Below are 27981 nucleotides of genomic sequence, written 5' to 3' on the forward strand. Positions count from 1 at the left end.
GATGTTGTAGGCTGACCCAAGAGGAGGACGAGACGCACAGGCTGTCGAGGAGATTCAAGAAAGAGACACCGGAGGATCCGCTTGAATGGGCAGAGGATTCACCCTCTGCGGTCGTCGAGTCTGAGCTGCTGAGGTAAGATACGGCTCCATACAGAGATGTTTTTTTTCCGATGCTAATGGGTGTCACGCCTTTAGTTGTGTGTGTGTGTGTGTGAGTGTGTGTTGTGATTTCGAGGCCTTTTTGTACATGTGAGGCGGCAAATAAGGACGCTGCGTCAGGGTGTTTGATTCCATCGCTGTCAACAATTGTCTTTAAAAAAACAACAACCTTAAAATCCACCTTCTATAAAAGCAATTTGCCAGCCCGAATGAATGAGTTGAACACATGAGTTCATAAAAACTGTAATTTCCCTTTTAGCTGTTATGATGCTGATCCTTTCTGACGCAGTGTTGGATGATTTTGTTTGTGCCGACTATGTTTACGCGGCCTGTCTTTGAGGTGCGGCAGGCAAAGCAAGATGGTGGAGACAATATTTTCATGGCTTAGGAATCTGTCTTCTTCAAATGTGCGTACATCTTGTAGTCTACATCTTATGGTTTTATTTAAAGATGTTAAGGATGATCTGTGTCTTTCATCAACTGAGGCAGAGACGATGGATGTGCGCGGCGCTGCCTTGAAGCAATTGTACCGTTAAAATCACCCTAAATAATCTGGTTATTGACAGCAAAACAAAAACAAGACATCATGAAGGGTTTAACAAAACACAAAAGTGAAAGACTAGTTATTGTAAAGATGCTCCACCATAGAGAATTGTAGACATTTAGTGTGTTATTTTCTTTGGGGAGAAGCAGGCTGGGGAGACAGTTTCATCACAAGGCCTTCAGCCGTGGTAGATGAGGCCAGGGGATGATGCCCGGAGAATAAGCAGCCATTTTACTGTAGAATAATAGGGATGCTGATGATCTTCCTGACAAAAAATGCCCCGACTGTTTAGTCAGGTTGCTTTAGGAGATGTGTGTCTCAAACTGACTGATTCAGGAACTGAAAATGGACAATGTGTCTCAGTCTTTGCTGTTTGGTTTGGCTAACAAGTCACTGTTCTTCATATTTAATTATAATAACAACAACAGGCCATAGGTTATTCAAATGATCTTACTTTATTCTGTATTTTTAGATATTTACTAAAGCTGCAATGAAATGTATCATGGTGCAATACAGAAGCCATGTTTCCATCTGACAGGTTGGTCTGTATCTGACATGTTTCTCTACTTGCATTGGCATCAAATCCCTCTCCTCATCTACCTGTGCAGGTGCCAGGCGTGTCTGTGTAGCCCCACAGATCTTCAGCTCTCCTGATCACTCACACACCCTCGTGCAACATGGCGGCGGCTTCAGTGAAGGTGGCGGTGAGGGTCCGACCCTTCAACTCCAGAGAGATGGGGAAGGACAGCAAGTGCATCATTCAGATGTCAGGAAACACCACGAGTGAGTATAAATTCAAGTCATTTTCGGTGTGTTTGGAGTTAAAAGTTATGAAATCCCATTGGTGATTTGGATTTCATAGTTTACAGTGTGAGAGATGCAACAATGTGGTTCTGAGGCGGCATATTATGACCAACATGCATTGTTTTAACTGTGACGTGAGCAAAATAAGTAAAGTTTAAACTTTCCTATTTTGGTTGAAACCATTATCCAATTTGAATGTGTTTTGCTTGTTGTTACTTTACTCTGTTACTGTGCAGAGTGACATATGTGCAGAGTTTGAAGGCTGTTCATCTATTGATCTGATGTCGGAGGAAAGCTTCTCTGTGCTCACATTTCAAGTCTGAGTTTAACACGTGTAGGGCTGCAGCTAATGATTACTTTTCATTATCAATTCAACCTGCATGTTATTTTATCAATAAGTCCATTCACCATTTGGTCTTTAAAATGTCAGAGAATAGTGAATTCATTTCCCAGAGTTGCTGCTTCTGACTGCTTGTTGTATCTGTAGCAACAGTCCCAACACGACACAGTATTCAACTTGCTATCGTATAAAACAAAGGAAATAAGCAAAGACTCAAATTTAAGTAAGGTGGAACCAGCAAATATTTGATATCTATGCTTGAAAAATAGATTTAGTTTCCAGCCTCCGATACACGTCCCCTTAGGATGGACTTTTTAGTGAAGAAATGTAAAATATTTGCACATCCACAGATTATACATTTGTCAATGACGGTGAAGGAGTAGATGTAATTTTAAGAATTTTTAACCAGGTAATTTATATTTTTTGTGCTTAATCTACTGTATATCAGACATAAATGATAATTAAAATAATTCATATGTTTTAAAACATGTCTGAAGGGGATCTTTAAATAAGACTTTATCTCAGGGATAACTGAATTAAAAGCAAGACACATGAAACTTGCGTCTCAAGTGTCTAAGTGTCTAAGTGTCTACCGTAAACAATGACTGCCGCTCAGAAAAGGAAGTCTTGCTCTGGATATTCGCTGGTTACACTGGAAAGCCTGAAATATTAGCCGTTGCCCCCAGAGGCTAAATTGTCATCAGACCGATGACTCTAGATTCTGAGATTTAGAGATCCTAAATCGACCTCACACTGATAACATATTTGCAAATTCTTGAGCGGCTGTTAGTCAGGTTATTCTCCAGGCTGCTAACCTGAATCACAACATGTTCATATAAATAACTGAGACCTTCTGATCTCATGGCTTAAGAGTGTGACACCCAGAAGTGCAGCGACGTCCTGCTGCTGTTTTTCTCAAAATTCTGCGAACTTTGCTCTGCAGCTCCAAGCGAGTGGGCAGGGAGGCATACAGGATCACTGCAGCCAGAGACGAAAACAAAAGCTTCAGTCAGGCCTGAAGCCTGTCCGTGTGTGTAGGATGTAGCGACCGTCGTAGCTCTCCTCTCTCCTCGTACGAGCTGCAGGAATCAAAAAGACCTCCTTGTTCTGGTTGAGCCCAGACACAGTCAGCTGATGCAAGTGTCTGTTTGTGTGAAAGAGAAAGAGGGAGTATGTCAGCCTGTTGTGCCTGTTGGTGTTTTTAATGACCTCATTAGAGCCAAAGATTCAAACTTGTGTTATTTCAACTCATTAGCTTCACTGACTCTTAATAGGAGTGCTCACAGTTTCCAACAGTTGTGCTGTATTTTTCTGCATTATAGCCACATTGCCCTCTAACGGATAAGCAGGTGTAGCTAATGGATGGATGAGTGCATGTTTCAGCAGGATGTGTGTTTGCTGCTATGTTGAACTTGTCCTCAGGGGCGAAGCACAGGACTCAGCTTACAGCCGAAAGAGCATCTGCTCCTGCTCAGTTCTTGTTTCATATTCTCCGTGCACGTCAACCCTCCTGTCTTTAAAAAGGATGAGTGGTGCATTTTAAACTTCTGCTTTTGAACCACTTCTCTCTGAACTGTGTCATTTCTCACTCTCCTTAGTTAGAGGTGAAATGATTTCAAAGTATTTCAAATCCACACCTTTATGTTGATGAGGTTTGGACACATTACGCATTTCCGCAAACTGCACAGTGATCACAAAGTCAAATGCAATCACTTTACTCTTCATGATTTCTGGTTCTTTCCGCAAAGTTTTCTTTTCTTTTTCACGCAGCTGTCACATAGAAAACACGGTTTGTTTGGGCGCTGAATGCAGATTTCAAACCCAAGTCTTCTGCTCATAATATTCTCAATCTCGTCATAATGAAAGTCACAGTAGGACTTTTGAAAACAACACCTTTTGTTTTAGTGTTTGTGAAAATTGTGCTTCTTTTTCTAACAAAGCAGCAAAAACAATTGAGAATAACTGTCAATGATCAACATGACAAGGCATAACAGGTTCGAAGTGATCATGATAGCAGATTAGATGAAAAATGCTTGGTGAAGGTTCAAAAGGACAAATGGTGATAGACTGTTGCATTGAAAGATGTAGATTCTTAATCGGTAAATATTTTTACAGTTTGCATCTTGCAGCTTTTCTAAAACTGACAGTTAATGACGGAAATGAAGGAATATTCAGGTTATTAGAGGGAATCAGTTTGTGATGTGTCACTTTCTTGTATTTCAGCGATCCTGAACCCCAAACAGCCAAAAGAAAACAAGAGTTTCAACTTTGACTATTCTTACTGGTCACACACCACGGTGAGTTTTAATACATATACTACTGCTAACCAGAAAATCAATTATCTGCACTAGAACAAATTACTAATCATATATTCATCAAAATGTAAGTAATTAACCTCATGGTTAAAGAAACGTGTTTGGCTTTTTGATGTCTGTGTGTCTTCATGCTGCAAAAAAGATAATTTGCTCATCTTTTTCTCTTTTTTCTCTCTCTCTTTCTCTCTGCAGCCTGAGGACATCAACTATGCGTCCCAGGTGCAGGTGTACAAGGACATCGGGGAGGAGATGCTGCTTCATGCATTTGAAGGGTACAACGTGTGCATATTTGCATACGGCCAGACAGGAGCGGGCAAAAGCTACACCATGATGGGACGGCAGGAGCAGGACCAGCAGGGAATCATACCTCTGGTAATACAGGATAGAGTTCTGACCAGTAATTAAACACAAATCCTTTTATCTCTAGGCATTGTGAAAATTATTAAGATAAATTAAAAGATGCAACTTTGACCAAAACAATGTTTTTTTTAGCTGTGTGAGGACCTTTTCACCAAGATCAATGGAAGCAATACCGACAACAGCATGGGTTACTCTGTGGAGGTGAGCAATGTCTAACTGCTTTCTATTTTTCACATTTTCCATGTTTGGAGCCTTTTCTTCGCAAACATGTCCCTGCACAACAACGTAATGAATAAAGGTTGGATGCTCTGGCACATACATTTTAGGTTTTCCGCTACAAGGAAACATCACAAATATTGCTGAGGGGCAGCTGGTATTGTGATTAAACATCAGATAGTCTGAAGCAAATTCACACGATTTTAAATCTTTTATTGTCCCAGGAGCTACCACGTAGTAATGATAACTGATTAACAGTGGTGGAAAGTAATTAAATACATTTACTCAAGTACGATACTTAAGTACAACTTTGAGGTACTTGTACTTTACTTGAGTATTTCTATTTTCTGCCTGTTTATATTTCTACTCCACTGCACTTCTGAGGGAAATGTTGTTCTACACTATATTTATTTAATACCTTTAGTTACTTTGTCGATTCAGATTAATAATACAACAAGTATAATGAACTAATGAATTATCATGTATTATTATGGATAAAGATGAACTATGTTGGGAGTCATAAGCTACCTGGCAGTATATATAGAATAATAAAAGAAAATAGCTCTACCTTTACCAGCTGCACCATTAAAGTGATGTCTACACATTAATGCATGCATCCATTTATATTACATGTATGATTTGAAACCATCACGGCTCTCCTGCAGGTGAGTTACATGGAGATCTACTGTGAGCGCGTGCGTGACCTGCTGAATCCCAAGAACAAAGGAAACTTGCGTGTCAGAGAGCACCCTCTGATGGGTCCCTATGTTGAAGATCTGTCCAAACTAGCCGTCACCTCATACAACGACATCCAGGACCTAATGGACTCTGGAAACAAGGCCAGGTAACAGACAGGGACTAAATGACGCTGACGGACTCCTCAGATTATTACGTGTAATGGTGAATGGAGAAGATAATATGTATGTCAGTAATGTGCACTAACAGTGTTTTTTTAAACCCATATCAGGACTGTGGCTGCCACCAACATGAACGAGACTAGCAGTCGTTCCCACGCCGTCTTCAACATCATCTTCACGCAGAAGAAACACGACATGGATTCGGAGAACACATCAGAAAAGGTTCTGACAACAAGCTCAGCTCACTGTCTTGCCTTAGAAATTCCCCTGTAAAACACACGGATGTGATGTTTTTCTGCTTCTCAGACAAACAAATCAATAAGAGGAATAGTTTTCTAGCTCTCGTTTGACCAGAGCAGCCGTAGAAGAGATGCAACAAAGCAGACGTGATTTTTATTACCTTTTATGACATGAGTGGAGGCCGTCTGCGGTGTGGTTAACTGATGAATGTGTTGTCGTATTGATTGATAATCACATGTAAGTTTACTGCCAGTTCTCCCAGGGCAGTATCAAGTGAAATGTGTTAGCCGAGGTGGCTGTTTGATCTTTTATCCTTTTATCCTTTTCTTTTTTACACAGAGCATCTTATTTTGAAATTATTTTGTCTCATCGCAGGTCAGCAAGATCAGCCTGGTGGATCTGGCTGGCAGCGAGAGAGCCGACTCAACCGGAGCTAAAGGAACCAGACTGAAGGTGAGAGGAGTATGCTGTTTTTAGGTTGTTTTTATAGCAACGATTATTGTTTGAATGCAATATTTCAAATTTTAAAAAATTAATGAATGAACAAATACTTAATAAGATTGACTGTTATTTATCAGGAAGGAGCAAACATCAACAAATCTCTGACGACACTGGGGAAAGTGATTTCTGCTTTGGCTGAACAGGTCTGTTTTTTTTTCACGTTCAAAAAATAAAATGTTGAAGCTCTTGTTTCATGTTGTCCAAATAACAAACGCTGGCATTTCTCTTCCAACTCTCAGGACTCGGCACCAAACAAGGTGGGTAATACACATTTCAAACAAAAAAAATCAAACGCATTATATAATATTATATGTTTCCAGATGTGGTTAGAGAATTTCTTGTTCTGTTTTGTGTGCAGAACAAGAAAAAGAAGAAGGTGGAGAGTTTTATTCCCTACAGAGACTCGGTTCTGACTTGGCTGCTGAGGGAGAACTTGGGTAAGAACACACAATAATAAACTTTATCTTTTACCAAAATAAAATACATATCCTTTGTCAGTCTACGTATTGTTTCACTATCTGTCTTTTAGGAGGAAACTCTCGCACAGCCATGGTGGCTGCCCTCAGCCCAGCTGATATTAACTATGATGAGACCCTCAGTACCCTCCGGTGAGACAAATATAACTATTACCTCTCTTTTTAAAGATAATTAAATAAGACGTGGAAATGCTGTAATGCTGAAGCTACAGTGAAAAGCGGCTTAATGTTTGCAAAATATAAAAAGCTGAATATTTGAAAATAATATTAAAAATTACATCCCTCTCATTTTAGTCTCATATTGTCTTTAGTTGGTCATTGTAATTCAGTATTAAGAGAATGAGGAATCATGCTTCATAGCTTAACGGCTTCTTGACCTCGATAACCTCCAGGTACGCTGATCGTGCCAAACAGATTCGCTGTAACGCTGTGATCAACGAGGACCCGAACAACCGTCTGGTGCGTGAGCTGAAAGAGGAGGTGGCTCGCCTCAGAGACCTGCTGTTTGCACAGGGCCTGGGAGACATCATAGAGAGTGAGTGTCGCACAGAGGAACATATCTCCTACTCACAGGCAGTTGACTTATTTGGGCATTCACACCATACACACACACACACACGCACACACACACACACACATAAACGCACATAAATGCACATAAACGCACAAACCTCAATTCAGAGGGTTTTGGAGTATGGGTGTGTCTCACACTCATTCTCTTCTCTCCTCTGTCCTATCAGCGTATCGCTGCACCGGCCCAGTCATCGCTGGTTTGAAATGTGTGTTTAAATCTAGCAAGCCTGCGCTTTGCAACTAATAGAAATTATTCCTGAACGGGCATTCCTCCTCCGCCACACCAGAGACCTGACTAACAATCCCAAGAATCTATATATGAAGTTATAAATTAAGTAAAAGATTATTATTTAGAGCAGCACAAAACAAATTGCTGTATTAAGTTCCTATTTTCTCAGGAATTCTACAAATGGCCTCCTTTTTTCTTTCCATTAGTTCTGGTTTCCATGGTAATATTTAATTTTTCTCTCTCGTTTATTCTGTCTTAATACTTTCATCCTCGTAACACAATTTTAAATTGGCTGGGATTTTCTGTTGTGCTGAGAAGCTTTGCTCCCCGATCCTGCTGCTGTTCATTAAGAGTCTGAACTGCCCGATTCTTTGTTTCTGCAAAGAAAAGAAAAGAAAGAAAAGCAGACAGAGTCGAAGCCACCTTTGGCATAAAACATACTATGTTACGATTTGGTTTCACGAGGCTAGTGATCATGGAAGAAAGGACTGACTGGGAGGACGCCATTTTATATTTCTGAGGAACTCTTTTCTTTGCCTCCTGGTTCTCTGTGTGTGGAGCTTATTGAAGCTATGAGTCATGAGGCGCTTAGAGGCCTGCATCTGTGGGAGCTGTGCTACCAAAGGCTGTGCTATACACCTTGAAAACACTAGGACATGAAAAACAAAAGAAAAACTCAGGCTGTATTTGGACTTTATGCATTGTAGTCATGTCTATATTTTTGACTTGATTTCTCATAACATTCTCATGCTTGCGAGCATGTCATGTTTGTCTGCGTGTATTTCAGTGTCAGAGAAAAGAAAAAAGCATCTGGTTTCCAACTTTCAGTCTAGTTGGCATTTTCAGCTCGATCAGTTTGATTTGCTCCTTTTTCTCTGTCTGCGATGGCTTTGGTGAGCAATGACCTCTGCTTCTTTGATCCATTATTTGAGCTTTCTCTTCTTTTTTTGTACTCCTCCCCTATTTTTTTCCGTTTTTCTGTGTTCCTCTCAATCCCTGCTGTCTCTCCTTAAATACCTGGCGTCTGCTCCGTCCGTCCATCCGTCCGTCCATCCGTCCGTCTGTCCTTCCTTCTTGCCTTCCTTCTTTCCTTCCTTCCTCGCTCACTTCCATGCAACGCCTCTCTCTCTGGCAGACCTGTGCGATTACAAGAACTTTGAGAATAATCGCCAGGCTGCCAATCAAAGGGGTGATCTCTCCGCAGTGTCCAATGCTATGACAGGAATGAGTCCCTCCCCCTCGCTCTCGGCCCTGTCCAGTCGCGCCGGGTCCATCGCCAACCTCCATGACCGCATCTTCAGCCCGGCCAGCGAAGAGGCCATCGAGAGGCTCAAGGTAGGAAGGGGGAAACTATTCAGGATGCATAGTTGGGAAACGGGAGGTTAAATATGGGCTTGTGGACAGAAATAAGGTGAAACGGAATGAGAAAAACAAAGGAGAGGAAAAGAAAAAAAATGGTGTAAAGGCTCTTGTTAAAACGAATATTGAGCAACGTGAATAATTCCAGTTTGAATGATTTTTAAATATATGTCTTTACATTGCCAACAGGAAACCGAGAAAATCATTGCAGAGCTCAATGAGACATGGGAAGAGAAACTGCGACGTACCGAGGCCATCCGTATGGAGAGGTTTGTCAAACAAATTCATGCATCATTCAAATTACTCTGCACCAAGATATTTACAGTATATTTAACGTAAATGAAAACAAATGGACTATTTGCGTATATGGAATATAGACAAAAGATCTTTAAAGATATATCAAGTTGTTGGACTACTTGAAAGTAGGAATACACCATGTTTTTGTGATTGATTCCTGTAGAGAGGCCCTGTTGGCTGAGATGGGTGTTGCCATGAGAGAAGATGGAGGCACTGTGGGGGTCTTCTCCCCGAAAAAGGTACAGTCCACAGTTTGATATATTTACAACATCTGTTCAAACTCACACAAACACTAAACCATACCTGTCATTATTTCCCTTCAGACGCCTCATCTGGTGAACCTCAACGAAGACCCGCTGATGTCTGAGTGCCTGCTGTATTACATCAAAGACGGCATCACCAAGTAAGGTTTTAATATATATATAAATATATATATATATATTCAATTTTGAGATTTAATCCAGATACTGTGCCGTTTCTGGGAATTTGTCTCAATTGGATTCCCTTATCATCCCTCAGGGTTGGCCGTGAAAATGCCAAGACTCGCCAAGACATCGTTCTCAGCGGCCATTTTATCAGAGATGAACACTGCACCTTCAGCAGTACCACAGGCCCTCAGGGAGAAGGTAATGGCTGGCTGCTGTCTTGAAAATGACAATGTTAAATAAGCCTTGTTACATGTAAGAAAAGCCATATTGCATATATGTGTTAAAGTCATTTTTGTTATGGTATAACAGTATAATCTTTCGTTGAAAAGGATGTGTCATCCTGGAGCCATGTGAGGGGTCGGAGACGTACGTCAACGGGAAGAGAGTGAGCTCTCCCACTGTTCTGCGATCCGGTACGTGTGAAGCTTCATATTGTTTTGTTTAAAAAAGGTAGATGACTCTGTTTACTGCAGCAAGAGTAAACAGAGAAATACAGGTATATTGAGAGGAAGAAGTATATCTGTGTCACATTATTATTATTATTGTAACCCAGGTCTAAGCTGTTATTACTGTCATCAAAAATAAATGTCCCATGTGCACTTTTTAGGGAACCGCATCATCATGGGAAAGAGCCACGTGTTTCGCTTCAACGACCCGGAGCAGGCTCGTCTGGAGCGAGAGAGGACGCCGTGCGCAGAGACGCCGGTGGAGCCCGTCGACTGGGCCTTCGCTCAAAGAGAGTTGCTGGAGAAACAAGGCATTGACATGAAGCAGGAGATGGAGCAGAGGTGTGTGGAAAACAGAATTATTATACATTTCAATTTGATTATATCTCTTTTCTGACATTTTTGATCCTTTTCAGGCTACAGGAGCTTGAAGACCAGTACCGCAAAGAAAGAGAAGAAGCCAGTAACCTGCTCGAACAACAGAGGCTGGTGAGGGCACAGTAATGTAGTAAATTGTCATTTAAGGTGCCACAAAATAAAACACTTCAAATGTGTATTCGTTGCATACGGAAGTAACTAATTTTGTCCATCATATGTATCATGTGTTTTCTCCCAGGACTATGAGAGTAAACTGGAGGCTCTTCAGAGACAAGTGGACTCTCGGTACCTGGAGTCTCCAGAGGAAGAAGAGGAGCCTGAAGAAGAAGGTTACACTGTCACTTTTTAACTGACTCGTCAAAACAGTCTTCTCTGAATGAAGCTTTTATTTGGTACAAAATGTACTCAAATGTAATGTGTTTACTCCCTTCAGTGCCGTGGACACCACGTGAGACTGAGTTGGCTCTGTGGGCTTTCAGGAAGTGGCGTTTTTACCAGTTCACCTCTCTCAGGGATCTGCTTTGGGGCAACGCCATCTTCCTCAAAGAGGCCAATGCTATCAGTGTGGAGCTGAAGAAAAAGGTGTGATGTTTGTTACTTTAAGACATTGTCCTTATTCAGCACTGGCAGATTGACATATCATTTGTCATTATTTAGGTGTTTCTTTTTAGTTTCAAGTATGCAGAAGACATTTTTTTTTCTAAATCTACTTCCACATACAGTACTTTTTGTTGTAATACTCCAAAGACTGACTTGAATCATACTTTAGGACTTGGTGCTTTCTCGCTCTGAAATCATCATATTATTAATTTACCTGTTGAGAATAATTTAGAATCTTTTTTAGCCAATTTGCAAATTTTGCATCATTTTAATATAATGCTGGTATATAAAGAGTTTGCTCCTCGGTCCAGACTGAAGGCAGATTATTGAGTGTCTGTCAGACTTGATTTAGCCCGGTGAGTCATCAATATGTAATACACACTGCTGCATATTGAGTGTTAGCTCTCTCCAACCATCCATTTAATAAAAAGTCTAAATGATGAAGCATTTTTTCACCCAGAATGAAACTTTACCTCTCCATGGTTCACCTTTAATTTAGCAGAATATTGAACTTACCTTTATAATGAATATTGTAGCTGATGTTGTGCAACAGTATTACTACCTGAATTTTATCTGTGTTACTTGTAGAAATAAGACACATTTTACCAAATCAGTCCTCTACTGTATTGTGGTGATAGAAGGTTTAGGAATTTATCAGTGAAATCTGTATTTGATGCTGCAGATATGATGTAAACCAGCAGTCACTCATGTCATCTACAGGTGCAGTTCCAGTTTGTCCTGTTGACAGACACTCTCTACTCTCCCCTGCCCCCCGACCTGCTGCCTCCAAGTGTGGCCAAAGAGAGGGAGAGACAGCCTTTCCCCCGAACCATTGTCGCCGTTGAAGTACAAGATCAGAAGAACGGAGCAACACATTACTGGACTCTGGAAAAACTGAGGTACAGGGGTTTTGTCAGTAAAGAAAATGTGAATACAGGGCCTAAAGTTGATTCCTTGGTTAAAGTTGCAATCTGTAAGAACTGAGATACGTTGTTTCTAGTGGCCGCTTCGGGGGTAATATGTAACTGCAGGCGAGCCTCTGGGACCTCATGTCCCTGAGGCTCGCTTGAGGTTCGATGCTGAATAGTGTCGACTGTATGATGTCGTTACATTGGCAGCCCTCACCTGCGTCACTAACTGTCTCTTGGCAAATCAGCAAATACAAGTGCTTTCATTAGTGGGCCATATGATCAATCATTATTGTTTTAGCTCACTCTCTGATAAATAGTAACTTAACAGACAATTAACTAGATGAAAATCTTACGAACTACAACTTTGAGGTAAGTTTATTCACCCATAAAATCATGGAAATGATGGTGTCCGAACCATGGATATTGATACATGCAAAATAAGAATTATTTCTTATATGCTTTGAAAGTACCACAGGAATACTAACTATTATCTAACCGTGCCTTTAATGTACTAAAATAACTGATTTAATTTCAGTTCTGTCCTTATATCTGGTTTTAATCCATCAGTACACATGGCTTAGATAGGCAGGCCCTTACATACGTTTTTACGCTGCCCCCTGCAGACAGAGACTGGACCTGATGAGGGAAATGTACGACCGTGCTGCAGAGCTCCCCAGCAGTGCTGTGGAGGACTGTGACCACGCTCTGACCGGAGGTGACCCCTTCTACGACCGCTTCCCCTGGTTCCGTCTGGTCGGCAGGTACCTCCCTCCTCCCTCCCTGCTGGAGCCAGTATTGATTCTGCTCTTTCATTTATGGCACAATAAATGCTTGTTAAAACTGAAACCCCTCTCATCTCTTCATACCTTTTCCTCAGGGCTTTTGTGTACCTCAGTAACCTGCTGTATCCGGTGCCCCTGGTACATCGTGTGGCCATCGTCAGTGAGAAAGGAGAGGTGAAAGGTTTCCTCAGAGTGGCTGTGCAGGCCATCTCAGGTAATAACACAGGTTGACTATCAGTGTTATGGTGTGGATGTGTCGTTGTAGCTGTTGAGTTATTTTGTATTAAGAAATGATGGTTTACATCTTTGTTTTGACTCCCTTCAGCGGATGAGGAGGCCCCTGATTATGGCTCTGGAGTGAGGCAGTCAGGCACTGCCAAGATCTCCTTTGAAGACAAACAGTTTGAGAAGGTACTAATGGGCGCATGATTTGTCCTGGTATTCTCTGAAGGTGTCCTCTACAACCAATGAAAGTCTTTTTTTATGTTTTTATTTAACCATTGAGTTTAAGAATGCCTTTTGACAAAGGAGACCTTGCCAAGTCAGGCAGCAGTATAAATACAAACACATCGTTTTTGTTTCTAAAAGAGAAATTTCATAGTCAGGCAAATTAAAAACATTGACATCTTAAGGACCTGCCTCTAACTCTTTCATATTGGATATAAAAGCTTTTCATTCATTTTCAAGAGTTTCATGTCATTCAGCAACATGTTCCATGCCAAGGGTGCAAAATACATAAATGCCTTTTGTCCAGTTTCTGTATGGTGTACCAATGACAGAGCCTACAGGTGGCCAGAGTAGACCTCACAGTGGTAAACTGTGTCAACCATATTAAGACATTGAGCCGATGTATGCATGTATAAAATGACCATAGTCCAACAAAAGTAAAAAAGAATTTGCTTCAATATATAATTCAAGAATAAGTGTTGGGACTTTTTGGATTTCTGCTCGTTGACGTTAATGTTCAGTGGAAATGGAATCGTAGCTGAGTGTTTCTGTCTTGTTCCAGTTCCAGACTGAGTCGTGTCCTGGGGCTCTCTCCCACTCCAACACATCCCAGGAGGAGCTGCGAATTGTGGAGGGAGAAGGACAGAGTGCAGACATAGGAATCTCTGCCGATGAAGTCAACAACAACACCTGTCCAGGTGAGGTGACGATCTGTGCGGGGACCGAAAATCATTCTAAATGCCTGGGTTAAAAGAGCATGGCCGTGTCAGAACAACACACATTAATATATTTCAAAGTTGACCCAGCTAATATTCATAGTACACCTGAAATCTTCTAAATCTTAAAAGTTTAAATACCCAACACATGTGTTTCTATCTCATCCTCTGTTCCATGATGCCGTCATAGAGGCTCCCCACAGCCCAGTGAAGACTCCAGGTCTGGGACTGGATCTTCCTCTGGACCTCTCCCCAGAGAAAGCTCTGTCCCACCTGAAGATCGGCAGCACCTTCACCTTCAGAGTCACTGTCTTACAGGCCTCCAGCATCTCAGCCGAGTACGCCGACATCTTCTGCCAGTTCAAGTGAGTTCAATCACGTCTTCACCAAAGTTGTAAATAATATTGTCTATATGAAATTACATTTCTCATTAAATGCCTCTTGTCTTTGTTAGCAATCTCTTCTATGAATGATCTTATACTAGAAATGCGAAAAAAATCTGCATATTCTTGCAATTGGACTTTACGTTATTAAATAATAAAAGTATAATAATGCATGCACATGGACACCTCTTTACTGACACACATTGTTATTAAAGTGTAATTTTCGCGCAAAATCATCTCAGCACTTACATACATCAAATAAGCCATCAAAACAGTTTTTTTCATGTAACAACTATTACAGAGAAATCCTGTAGAGTCGCTAACAGCCAGACGTGGTTAACACTGATTAGCTCGGGGCATTACGGTGAAGGCATTAAAACGCCTTTTTTAACCACTAATACTGCTCAAAATAACACCAAACCTCTGCAGTAGCATGATAAGTATCCCTACACATTCACCAAAGCACCAATGGGCTCCTTCCTTTTGTATTGCATTTCGTAATTGACTTGAATGGACTTTACTGTGAAAGGAGGTGGTACAGGGGCCAGTAGGTAAGTCTTTCAAAACACTCTTTTGATAAACTCCAGGTTCGCTAACGTTGTTGGTACTTTGTTTTATGTGTAGGGACTCTTATGCTACTGCAGAGGTTTGAGGGTGTTTTGAGCAGTATTAGTGGTTAAAAAAGCCGTTTTAATGCCTTCACCGTACTGCCCCGAGCTAATCAGTGTTAGCCACTTGCGGCTGTTGGTGACTCTACAGGATTTCTCCGTTGATTATATAATATTTTATACATAAAATAAACTGTCTCAATGGCTTATTTGATGTATTTAAGTGCGGAAAAAGACAATGGGATGATTTTGTGCCGGAATTACACTTTAAGCTCATATCAAATAGTTTTGGCAATAAATAATCTGCAGAAAGAATATCTCAATAAGATGCTAAATGCTTTAGCGTTGCATTTCAAGATGCTGCACAGGACTGAACTGACTGACTAAGTTTTTCTAATTCACGGTAATATGTATTCAAATTTTCACTGATTGTAAATGTGTGTGGTTTGTGGCAGTTACTCAATGTGTGGTGGTTGGCCTAAATGGTTGACATAATCTGCAGGAAGTGTAATACAATGTCTTCTCTTCTTTCAGCTTCATCCACCGCCATGACGAAGCTTTCTCCACCGAGCCGCTGAAGAACACGGGCAGAGGACCTCCTCTGGGCTTCTACCATGTTCAAAATGTAAACAGTGTCATCCAGACCTGATGAACAAATATTACTGACTTTCTTCAGGCCGTGTTTGAGTTGGCTTTCCTCTCTTCTCTGTTAGATCACAGTTGAGGTGACAAAGTCCTTCGTGGAGTACATCAAGACTCAGCCCATCGTCTTCGAGGTGTTTGGTCACTATCAGAAACAGCCCTTCCCTCCGCTCTGCAAAGACCTAATCAGGTCAGGAAAAAAATCTGACAGATGACTGTGACTTGATATTTTTAGATGGAATGAAAGTGTCGTCAAGTTTTTGTTTCTTTGTCTTGTCTTTGTAGTCCTCTGAGACCTTCCAGGAGGCAGTTCCCCAGGGTGATGCCCTTATCCAAACCAGGTTAGCATTGACATTTAAAATCCTGAGAGTATATGAGAGTGTTATTTATTCATGACTTGATCTTCACACCCCGCTCTGTTTTTCAGCCTCCAATATGATATTGACTTCAGTTTGGTTTACTGCAGTGTGGTTTACTCACTTTCACATATTAATTTGATCTCTCTTCATTCCTCCAGTGCCCGCCACAAAGCTCAGCACTCTGACGCGCTCGACCGCAGGACCATGCCACGCCAAATACGACCTCATGGTCTTCTTTGAGATCTGTGAGCTGGAAGCTAACGGAGAGTGAGTCACGTCTTTATGGCTCCACTTAAATACCACAAAGCAAATGACATAGTAGATCATCCTGTATGCACAAGGAATACTTTTTTTAAACTTATTTCTGCAATGAATATAATCATCTCAGTTAAAGATTTGAGTATTAATGTATTGATTATTTCCCTTTCTCTAGCTACATCCCAGCTGTTGTTGACCACAGAGGTGGGATGCCCTGCCACGGCACGTTCCTCTTACATCAGGTCAGACATGTCACATAGAATTACCAATTTCAATATTATTAGAGCTTTGGATCTAATATTAGAGCTTTGGATCATCTCTAATATACAGATTAATGCAGAATCTGTAGGCAACGGGACAAGATTTTGGTAGCCAAAGCGTTCTGGTTTCCATTTGTAGTCTGAGTAGTATTGACCAATCACGTTTGAGCGAGCTTTGGTTGCGTGCAGGCAATCAGCTTGTGTTCAGAGAAAAAAGGAACACTTTGGCCAAAATGCAATCTCAGAACCGAAAGCCTTTTATTAGCTGTGTTTAAAATGTATTTATGCAGAAAAACAATCTGGTTGTTGAGGTCGTCTCTTCATTCCAACTCCATTCTCAGGTTTCCGAAGAGGAAGTCTCAGCCCGGAAAGCCACTGGCTACACGAGAACCCTCTAAATACTGGCCCTTGCCCCCAAAGGCTAAACCGTTGTCAGACTGATAGACGATGGGTTTTGAGATTGAGTTTTTGATAAATTGCTTTCCATTTCTTATTTCTGTAACTTTGATAACATTAACAAAAAAAATAATAATAATAATAATTAAAGAAAACATTAACCAGATTCAGCGAACCCAATCCATTTAGCCCCAAAGCAATTTCAGTCAAAGCAACTGGACTTGGTTATTTGTCTAGGAAGATGTTTACCTCTCATCCAAGAGGCTTCATCAGTTCATGTACGCATCTGACCAGGCTGGTCCAATCCATTTAGCGCTTTTATCTTAGCCTCGATTATTTTGTCACAACTGGAACTCCAGTAACAAAATGTTTATCTTCTCTCGACTCTGCAGGGCATCCAGAGGAGGATCACAGTTACCATCGCTCATGAAACAGGGAATGATATCGAGTGGAAAGAGGTGAAGGAGCTGGTTATTGGTGAGTGATAAGGATGAATCAAAAACATCTGTGGCCAAGTTGGTTAGTTATTAGAAGTATAGTTGTTCTTACCGGATGAATCCCATCATGACTTGTTTGACTTCAGGTCGTATTCGAAACACACCAGAGGCCGATGAGACCATCATAGACCCAAACATCCTTTCCCTCAACATCCTGTCTTCTGGATACTTTTGGCCAAAACACAATGACAAGTATACATTTTAGACTGATTTTTAATTGTTTCCTAAATTAGTTTTCTGTCTCTGTGTGTTTGCAGTTTGAATTTGTTACCAAACCTATATCATGTAGCCTGATCAGCTGCTTTGTTTAATAGTTTTTTAAAATGTTGCTTTCAATGTGCCTTTTTTTTTTAATCAAATATTGTTTGGCTTCGATGCATTTTTCAGTTTGCATGGATCAGTATGGTTTGCTGAGTTCAAACTTTTAACAGCTGCAGTTAAAAGTTTCTAACTCCTGTTTCTCTTTATCCTTTGCTAACGCCAGCGTCTCCTTGGGAGTTGATCATAGGTATAAATTACAATAAATTAAAAAATCGTTTTATCAATATTTTTTTCTGTTAAGAAAATTGCCATTTGCTCAAAGAATTTTTCATGAGGTTTCCTTCTCTAAAAATTGTGCAGGTAGATAACTCGATATGTTTTTTTACAGAACCTTCTACAGATTTGAAACAGCATGGGACAGCTCCATGCACAACTCTCTGCTTCTGAACAGAGTCACTCCCTACGGGGAGAAGATCTACATCACCCTCTCTGCTTATCTAGAGGTACATAGTGATATCCGCGTAACTCAATTTGCTCTTTGTAGACTAAAACATTCTGTCAACAATGAGAAGAAATACTTTTTTAAAACCAATTCAGCCATATTAGACTCTTCTGGATTCTGATTTGTTGCTGTCCGATATATTTGAACTAGATGGAGAACTGCACTCAGCCAACAGTGATCACCAAAGACTTCTGTATGGTGTTTTATTCACGTGACGCGAAGCTGCCGGCCTCTCGCTCCATCAGAAACCTCTTCAGCACCGGCTGCCTCCGGCCCTCTGAGAGGTACAGAAATGTGGATTCATACTGTCTGAATTTTACACTGATTCTGAACTATATAACCTCTAAATCTAAGAAACATGTTCATAGTTAAATTAATTTCTCTCTCCTTCTCAGTAACCGAGTCACTGGTGTCTATGAAGTCACTCTCTGCCATGTGGCGGACAATGGAAGTCCAGGTGAGAACAAAATCAAAGAAACAATAAGTAAAAATTACAAAAGCTTTTCTTCCTCAACTAGGGTTTGTATTTTGATGTTCAATATTCACAGAATATCTTCTTCTTCCCCCACAGGCATGCAGCGTCGCCGCAGGCGTGTGCTGGACACCTCGGTGGCGTACGTCCGAGGAGAGGAGAACCTGGCTGGATGGAGGCCTCGCAGTGACAGCCTCATCCTAGACCACCAGTGGGAGCTGGAGAAACTCAGTTTACTGCAGGAGGTCAGTTTGTAGATTGAAGAGGTTTGTTAGTGAGATGACACCTCAAAAAGATAACTTGTATTGTTGCTGGAATAGGTGTAGGTTCTTATAATTTAATTTTGTCGCCAAAACCACAACCATAATTGCTTGTGTTTGTAGGTGGAGAAGACCAGGCATTACCTGCTGCTGAGGGAGAAGCTGGAGGCGACTCTGCTGGCAGGACAGGACGCGCTCTGCAAGACCGGCGACATAATCGATTTTGCAAAGAGTCCCATCCTCAGCCAAAGTCCCGGCAACAGTCCTGCCCTTAACAGCCCCAACCAGAGGCAGAGGGAGCTGGCTGCCAAGGTGACTGCAGGTTTCTGAGGCCTCCAGAAACTTTTTGAAATAGTTGTGATTAGATACAGATTTTAATCAAGATCATCTGTCTCTCTCTTTCTTCTCTCCAGTGTCTGCGTCTTCTGATGCACACCTTCAACAGGGAGTACAGCCAGGTGAGCAGCAGTGCCAGTGAGAGCAAGGTGAGCCCCAGCCTAGGCCCTCTAACCCGGCCCGTTACTCCTTCTAAACCTTTAGCGTTAAGCGCTGTACCACAAAATAATAAAGCCCTGCACTACACCCCTCTCTGCCACCACATTCATTCATTATTCAGTCATTTTCAACAGATTCCTGTCTTTTTTTTAATTTCTTTCTTACTTACTCTATTTTCACATTACACTGTTGTCATAACCTTATGTCTTAAAGGGGAACTGTGGTATTTTTCAAACCTGGACCCTATTTTCCAATTTGTTTCTGTCAAAGTGTTTTTGAATTTGGTCTGTATTGAGCAAACGCTAACTTTGTAGATGATTTGCATGAGTGAAGTGTTCTCATGCCAGATTTCAGAGTGAGATTCCTCCATGAGTGAGACTTGGTTAGACACAATAACAAACAAACCGGATCTAGTGAAAGGTAAAGAGAAATGTGTTATTTCTCTGTAGGGTTACCCCTGGATTAAATTGCAGCCCGTTTCGCGGCTCTCTCGCTCAATCAAATTGTTGTTCCCATTAGTCACTTAGACACAAAAAAATGGGCCCGTTTATATATTATTGAGTGAGAGTGATATGATGATATTAGGTCTTCTGATGCTGCGCTGTCCCCCAGAAGCCCTGTTTCAAAAGTTCATTCACATAATTTAATTCCATCCTTTACCCCCCCCCCCCACCCCCCCACTACTTAGACTCTGCGAGGCTTCGACTAACCTCATGTTACTCCTGCATGTCCTCTTTAACATATTAATCAGCAAGGGGCTCTTAGATAATGAGGATTACAATACAGAGATGGTTCTACAGTACATTTCTAGAAATGATGACAGATATTCTGATTGACTTGTTCTTTGAATGCATGTCTGTGTTGTCCGTGCTTAATTGTTTGCCGGTATGTTTTGTCTGTTTCTGTCCCTCTTGTCGTGTGTGTTTGTGTGTGTGTGTGCTTTTGTGCGTGTGTGTGTGTGTGTGTGTGCGTTCGTGTGTGTGTGCGTGCTTCTCCTTGCATTATTTGTTGTGAATGTGTTTCTGTGTGTGGTTGTGTGTGTTTTAGCTTTCTGAGATGTCTGCATCGCTAATGAGAGACTCCTCCTCGTCTGGACTGAGCACGCTCACTCCATCCTCTACGTGCCCCTCACTGGTCGAGGGAAATTATGAAATCAGGTATGTAACTACATGCTGTTACTCCTCGCAGTATCAGTTTCATACATGCTTGAAATACTTTACCCGAGAAGATCACGTTAATGTTGTGTTTCAAGAACCTTTATCAGTTATTCAATAACAGTGACTTTATGCATGATACACATGTTTTTTGCTTTTCTCCGCAAAATACTGCAACTTAGTTTCAGTTTTCCCACATAAGCAAAAAAAAAGAACATTGTTTTTGCTGCCGCTGTCCATTTTTGTCCAGGCAAAATAGATACCTTCATCGGTTATATTTCAAATATGCTTTTTATATGCTGAAAATTGGTTAAATTATTGCAAACATTCACGTCAGAAGTAGCAGATAAGGGTTAGGATTTGATAAGTACTTCCTCCTACACCCTTTTGGACATGTCCTATTTTGTGTGTTAATTTAATATTATTGTTATTTTGTTTTGTGTTTTTTTTGTTTTTAATCTTTGTGTTTGTTAAAATTCTTTTACAAAATAAGAAATAAAAACGGAAGAAAGTTGGCAGGGGTGGAATAGCAACACTATAATGTAAACATATTCCACATGTCCTGGTCTGAGGTCCAGCATTCAAAATCTTACTCAGGTAAAAATACAGAAATACTCTTTTCAGAAAGTTTTATTATTACGTAAAACATATTGGAATGTTATTTTGGATGAAGTAACATGTAAGCAGTATGTTAATGTTGTAACAGGTGGAGCTGCAAGTAACGATTATCTTCATCATCGATTCATCTACCGATTATTTTCTAGATGAATCGATTAATCGTTTGGTCTACAAAATGTCAGAAAATAGCAAAACAAAAATGTCCATACCAGTTTCTCAAATTTCAAAGTAATGTCTTTAAGTGTCTTGTTTTGTCAGAGCAGAAGTCAAAGACTTTCAGTTTAACAAGATATAAGACACAAAAAGCAGGAAATATCCACATTTGAGAGGCTGAAAGCGGCACGTTCTGCCATTTTTCAATGAAAAGTTATTTTTTTATTATTTATGCAACTGGGTAATTTCATCTCTGACAGTATTTCACAAGCTGGTTTTGTTTTATATGAAAAATCTTAACTGCAAAGTATCCAGTAAAAACAGTTGTCAATAAATGCAGCAGAGTAAAAACCATATTTCCCTTTTGAAATGTTGTTGAGTAGATTCAACTAAAATTCTTAGCAAAAGCACAATTTAAAAAGGTGTTCTTTCGGAGTGAATTGAGAAAAAGAGTTAGTTAAATGAACAGACCGACTGTAGGCGCAGTGCTTTGAATAAGTTAAACAACGTTCCCTTCGTCACATGATAAATATTTTGTTTACGTTGTGTAGACACACTGAGCCCAGTTCAGGAGCATCCACACCAGATCTGGACCCGTACAGTCCGGTGGACAGAAAGAAAGCTCTCAGAGGATGCACCTTTGTTCCTGACATACAGGAGATTCGTGTCAGGTCAGACCACACACACACACACACACACACACACACACACACACACACACACACACACACACACACACACACACACACACACACACACACACACACACACACACACACACACACACAATATACTTGGTTCTGAGTCTCTGTGGATAAAGTTTACATTCTATTTGTAAATTGATTGCAATTTGGGGGGAACAATCATCATTTAATAAGGTTGTGTTTAAGTTTTATTCATTTTGTCTTAACATTAGTATTTATTTCATCGTATGCAGCCCCATTGTGTCAAAGAAAGGCTACCTGCACTTCCTGGAGCCCCACACCAGCGGCTGGGTGAAGCGCTTTGTGGTGGTGCGCAGACCCTACGTCTACCTGTACCGCAGCGAGAGGGACAACGTGGAGAGAGCTGTCATCAACCTGTCGTCTGCAAAGGTGGAATACAGCGAAGACAAACAGACCTTACTGCGGGTACGGCCGAGCTTCAGCCCAATAGAAAAAGGGATTTTTAGATAAATAAATGAAAAGTAGTATAATAGTAATGCACTGAACCTGAATGAACTTAAGTAACCTTATGTTTCCAGACTCCCAACACGTTTGCTGTGTGCACTGAGCATCGTGGGATACTGCTGCAGGCAACCAATGACAAAGAGATGCACGACTGGCTGTACGCTTTTAACCCTCTGTTAGCCGGCACCATCAGGTGAGTGGTTGAGAGTCCGTGGAAGAAAGCATCATGGAAAACACAGAATAAACTGAGATGTAACTGTAAATTATTAGAAAGTTTCTGTTTACTACGGTAATTACAAAATGCAGATGCCAAACAATTGACATAACCCAGAGCAGTGGTTCCCAAACATTTTTCCTTTTGTGACCCCTGAAGATAAAGTGTAATGTACCTGTGACCCCTCAACACAGGTTAGGGCTTTAGTGCAGACATGAGGTCTGAACACTTTAAACAAAGGGTGATTCTTTTTTATCAGGCTGTTTTATTTAAAGGATGTTTAGAGGCTTAAAGTTTCAGTACTTAACTAGAACAAAAGCAAAATCATTATCTATAGGTAAAAAATTAAACAAAAGTATTTGGTGATGACCCCTCAAATTCTTTTTCTCTTGAGGCGTCCCGACCCCCAGGTTGTATAGTCTTTTAGTCAGTGTACAGCAGGTCAGCTTGATATAAAAAAAACAGACAAAGGCAGAATTAATCAAATATGGAGAAATAAATGTATGTAGTATATGATAATATCTAAATATCTCTCTTTCAGTGTCTCCAGTCATTTAGATTTTACAAGTTCCTTCAAGGAAACTCAACTGAACTTATAAACTCAAGACGATGAAATTAAGTGAAATAAATGGGAACATTGTCTCAATTTCTTTCTATGACCAGTGCCAAGTTACTTGGGGGAAATGACTGTACAGAAACTGTGATATAAAGCATTACCACAACTGCTATACGATTTAGAAGGTATTTATTTAGTCTTACGTCCCTCTTTCTTTGATCTCCTCTCCTCAGGTCAAAACTCTCCCGGAGAAAGTCGGTCCAGTCGCTTCCACCGCTCCCATCTGCTCAGAGGATGTGAGAGGTGAACGGGCCTGGTGGAAAACAAACAAACAAACCAATACCAAACAATACAATCTAAGCTTCACTCACCATCCTGCTCAAATGAACATACACCATATAAACAAACTTATACATAAAACCTCTTAAATAACCTTCTGTATGACGACTGTCCCAGTCCCAAAACATCACTCGATCGCTCATCGCAGTCGCCACTTCCAATCCCTGCATGGTCTGTGCTCCCTCTTGACCTCTAGAAGAAACATAAGACAAACTAACCACCCGAACCTGTTAATACACTTACCTCTGCTGGGCATTGGGACGAGTTTTGATTAGCTTTCATGAAATCTGTCATATGTGAGGTTACCAGTTCCCTGTAGAGAGTTAGTATGTGGTCAGTCCCTCCTTCATTCTTAATAACTGAAAATAAGTTTTAAAGCAGCCATTCATGTATTTCTAGTTAACGCCATCAGGTGAGGGGGAAAATGGCAAACATTAACCCAGATGTTTGTCTTTGTAGAAGTGTGTAAAGTGCAGGGATGATCATATACTGTACATTACCTCAGATTGGATTGGCTTGGTGCTCTACAGCATAGAGTATTTGTTTCACCGCAGAGGTTTCAGACAGCAAACAGATCAGTCTTTTTAACATTGAAGTAGCATGGGGAATTGATAGGACAAAAGAGTTTGTTGTTGTTCCTGTGTCATTTTTTTTAATCCATGAAAAATGTGTCTGTTGGCCAGATTGAGGCAAAAATAATTATCAGCAGAGATTACTCATGTCCTTGCCTTGTTCTTGTTATATGCTTCTGCTTCTTTTTATTATTATTAACCCCATGTGCGTAGAAACCTAAAGGATGATGTTAATTATTGTTGCTATTGTAGGTTTTTCTGCACTGTTTTTTATTTGTGACAGGACCACGGACCAGTTTTGCTGCATGGCACTTTATTGTCTTTATTGAGTTAATGTATTGTTTCATTTTCTCAGTTGTTTTAACCAAAGCATTATTTTCTTGTTGTTTTTTTAAAAATTGTTTCAAATCCTTTTCCACTGTGCTGCTGTGTTAGCAGGCATTTAGGATGTTAAATAGCTTGACGTTTTGGGAAATAAGCTTATTTGCTGTCTTGCTGAGTTAGATGAAGCCGGTTAGCTTAGCTTAGCATAAAGACCCGATTCAGGAGAAGACATCTAGCTCGTCCAAAAGTTACAAAATCCACCCACCAGCAAATGTAAAGCTCACTAATGACACGTTAGATCTCGTTTTTGTTTTTGTTTTTAATGTGTACTCACACTGAAGTGTAAGTTATGTGCCGGGCTATTACCGAAGACACAAATGAGATATAATGTGTAAATGAGTGAGTTGTTAAGGTGCTGGTAGCCGTACTTAAAACGTAGTGTTGAGCGTGGGTGGAGCTGAGGCGGGCCCACCTGTCAGTCAGAGCAGTCTTAATTATGCAGAACTGTAAACTTTACTATAATTCAAGGTGAGTTATAAAAAACATTCATGCCCGCACAGTTGTTGTAAAGTAGTAATTAGCTATAGAGACCAAAATAGATTTTTTACCAAGCTGTAAACGTGCTTATTTCTTCTGTAAAGTCGAACATTCTGACATGGGGGTCTGTGGGGATTGACTTACTTTTGGGGACGGCCCAAACAGTTTTTCTCACTTACATTGGTTTAATTGTTCAGCCCCGGAGGTTGCTGCTTGCTTTAAATCAAACTGGGCAAGCTGTTTTCCCCATTTCTAGTCTTTACACTACCCTAAACTAACCGTCTTCTCGGGACAATCCCCGAGTGGACCATCCGCACAAGGACATAATCCACAGACTGATGCGTAGTGTCAGGTTTCCCTCCCTCAGGGAACATGCACATATGCATAACCTCCAAGAGTAACTTTTAGCAAGAAAGTGAATGAGCATGTTTCTACAACCATTTAACGAGTTCTTCAAACTAATCAGTTTAACCTAAATTAACCTAAGAAGTTCTACATCTGGTAAATACACCAGGAGGACAACTGTTCTGTATGTGGGTTGTTTAACTTTATAATATATAAGCACTTATTCTGTCTGTTGTGGGCCAGAGTTGCTACAGTAAATAGGTTTACTATACAAGACTCCTCTATGTAGCTAAATGGAAAGTCCCTTAATTGGACCTGTAGTCTATTGAAGACAGTTGCTTTGAGCATTGTCCATGCACCAGATAGTGCCTCCCTTTCTTCACCTCCTTTTCTTCTCTCCCTCCTTCATCGTTGTCTTTGACATCAACACTTAAGTTAGTTACATGTGTCCAAGATTAAGCTTTTATGTAGACTAAAAGTAGAGGCTGTTAATCTTTTTTTTAAAAATATTGATTGATATCTATGTCAATGTTTTGCAGAGTGAATATTATCAATGATGCTCTATAGTAGGTTGGTCTAGCCTGTAACAGTACAGCGTGTTTCTCATTATTATCACTGACTGTAAATGCATTTAAAAGCAATCCCTCTCTTAGCTTTTGTACTGTAGCGGCTAGATATTTGACAGTTTGATGCTTGTGTCAGAAACCAGTACAGTATGATTAGCTCGGTGTTGTTATGACTTTTATGTCCAGGGATGGTTTCTACTCGCTTTTATCTGCTGTCTGTTGTTTTGCATTATGCCAAGATGACCCTAAATGGTGATTTAAGATCAATATTATCAGTGGAAGGAAAAATGTAACTTAAAAATGTGTTGCCTTTGCTAGAAAGAATGTTAAAGGTGGTATTTGTATTGTTTATTTGTATTTAAAGTGATATTATCCTGGTCAGTTTTCGCCTTCTTTTGTAAATCTATCAAAGACGTGGTCAGCCAACCATTTTGTCTTTCCTATTTACCTCGTTATTTATTGTCTGACTGGTTACGATCAGCTTTTTGTTATAACCTGACTTTTAATCAGAAAACAAAAAGTATTCAGGTCTCTGCAGCCACAGGCCAACCAACCTGCTGAGCATGCAGCCTAATACTAAAAAAATCTGATTAATAAAATGTTTTATTTCACACTTAACTTAAGATTTGTTGCTACCCGTGGCCTCTTTGATTCTGAAAATTATATTTGGTCTTTTAGCAAAAGGTTACATGGGATTACATCAATTACCTCTGGGTCATTTTAGTATAATCACTGTTTTGTAAAATAGTTTTATATATATATATATATACATATACTGTATGTTGTCTGCTGGAACAGAAGAAAAATGGAAAGTTGTATTTATAAAGTTCATGATTATGTTCTTGAAGTATATTGCACTCACGCACAAGGCATCTTTATTTAATATGATTTTGTATGATGATGTTTTAAGAATGTATGGAAAATACTGTTTTTTGGTTGTTTTTTTTAAAAGAAAAAAAAACAAGACCCTGTCCCAAGGGAGAAGATTAGATTCTGAAACTGCAATCAAAGCACCAACAACACTGCACCAAACTGCATTGATTTTCTTTTTTGTGTACAACTGGCAGGTGACTTGCAATTCTTCCAGCCCTTATAGTTCAAGGTTATCATGTTTAAAAAACAACAACTTTGTGAGACAGTTTTAGTGTACTGGCCAATAATTGTTGGAAGGTAAATGAGTTGATTCATTTATATTTGGCTGCTTTTTTAGCTCTGGATCGAAGCATGCAGGTCCACTTATCTTCTGCCGTACTCTGTCCCTCTCTCCTGCCTTACCGCTTGCTAATGACAACAGCTCCCCCCCCTGAAGTGCTGCTTGTAAAGTATTGTCATTCATGATCCTTGTAATGACTAACTGGAAACCTTCCTCTTGGCTCTGTCTTGTATATAAATGGAGATTTTCTGTATTGGGTCTCATCACACAGATGATATTAACTCTCTCTTCCTCTGTATACCATGATGAATAAGAAAAACTGGCCTACTGCTTTGTTGTTTGTGTCACCCCAGAGTAAAGAGTGCTGATCAGGGATCAGTTTTGCACATTTCAGCTCAGCGTGGGGGAGGTGGCCATCGTGGACCAGGTAGATGATCCCAGGTCTGCCACTCTTGCTCTGAGCTGCTTGACAGAAGCAGAAACTTGGTCTCAGCCTGTGATGAAGTCTTAATCTCAGTGCTCACGTTTATCTTTCGAGTGTTCTGGAGTTCTTTTCATGTCTGTGAACACGTAACAAAAGTTGTCAAGAAAAAAACAAGGTGAATAAATAAATGAGTGTTGAAACTTATGCAACATCTTAGTGTGATGGGTTTGATTGTCACCTTTATGAGTGTGTGTTGTTCACATTTATTATTACACAGTGCAGTATGTACAGTTGGCTCACAGAAAACCTCTTCTTATGGTAGATGCACATCTTTTCCACAGTAAGAATAGAAAAACAACATTTATTTATTAAATAATTTCTTCCATACAGTACATGTACTAACTACTAAACAACAACTAAAATTGATCAACCTGGTAATGTATTAATCCTGAGTTGGTGTGACTTCTTCTGTGCAGAACATTATGT

At 40.3% G+C, this 27981-nt stretch overlaps 1 protein-coding gene across 7 annotated transcripts; it reads left to right on the forward strand.

Annotated features, from left to right (window-relative positions):
* kif1ab (kinesin family member 1Ab) lies at positions 1 to 27620 on the forward strand (the record flags this gene model as incomplete). 7 transcript variants are annotated; one of them, XM_083928482.1, is made up of 49 exons in its annotated part: positions 1 to 133; positions 1312 to 1486; positions 4071 to 4144; positions 4355 to 4534; positions 4655 to 4723; positions 5404 to 5582; positions 5706 to 5817; positions 6211 to 6288; positions 6414 to 6479; positions 6576 to 6593; positions 6695 to 6773; positions 6866 to 6944; positions 7205 to 7347; positions 7553 to 7591; positions 8750 to 8949; positions 9163 to 9242; positions 9434 to 9509; positions 9594 to 9673; positions 9790 to 9896; positions 10028 to 10111; positions 10306 to 10486; positions 10561 to 10633; positions 10761 to 10851; positions 10956 to 11104; positions 11843 to 12021; positions 12657 to 12794; positions 12911 to 13029; positions 13141 to 13226; positions 13825 to 13960; positions 14169 to 14343; positions 15504 to 15594; positions 15683 to 15801; positions 15897 to 15952; positions 16129 to 16237; positions 16404 to 16470; positions 17277 to 17361; positions 17468 to 17573; positions 17866 to 17889; positions 18031 to 18145; positions 18295 to 18428; positions 18540 to 18601; positions 18716 to 18861; positions 19000 to 19188; positions 19290 to 19361; positions 20419 to 20528; positions 21848 to 21967; positions 22234 to 22426; positions 22540 to 22658; positions 23469 to 27620. In XM_083928482.1, exons 2-49 carry the CDS (start codon positions 1381 to 1383, stop codon positions 23533 to 23535), a joined length of 5160 nt encoding a protein of 1719 aa, XP_083784608.1. In that variant the 5' UTR covers positions 1 to 133; positions 1312 to 1380. The 7 variants fall into 7 exon arrangements, with proteins under 7 accessions (XP_083784608.1, XP_083784610.1, XP_083784609.1 ...); XM_083928484.1 differs by having other exon boundaries at positions 8819 to 8949; XM_083928483.1 differs by lacking the exon at positions 7553 to 7591.
* Between the last annotated feature and the right edge of the window lie 361 nt (positions 27621 to 27981).

Source organism: Echiichthys vipera (genome assembly GCF_963691815.1).
Source record: "Echiichthys vipera genome assembly, chromosome: 15".
Lineage (NCBI taxonomy): Eukaryota > Metazoa > Chordata > Actinopteri > Perciformes > Trachinidae > Echiichthys > Echiichthys vipera.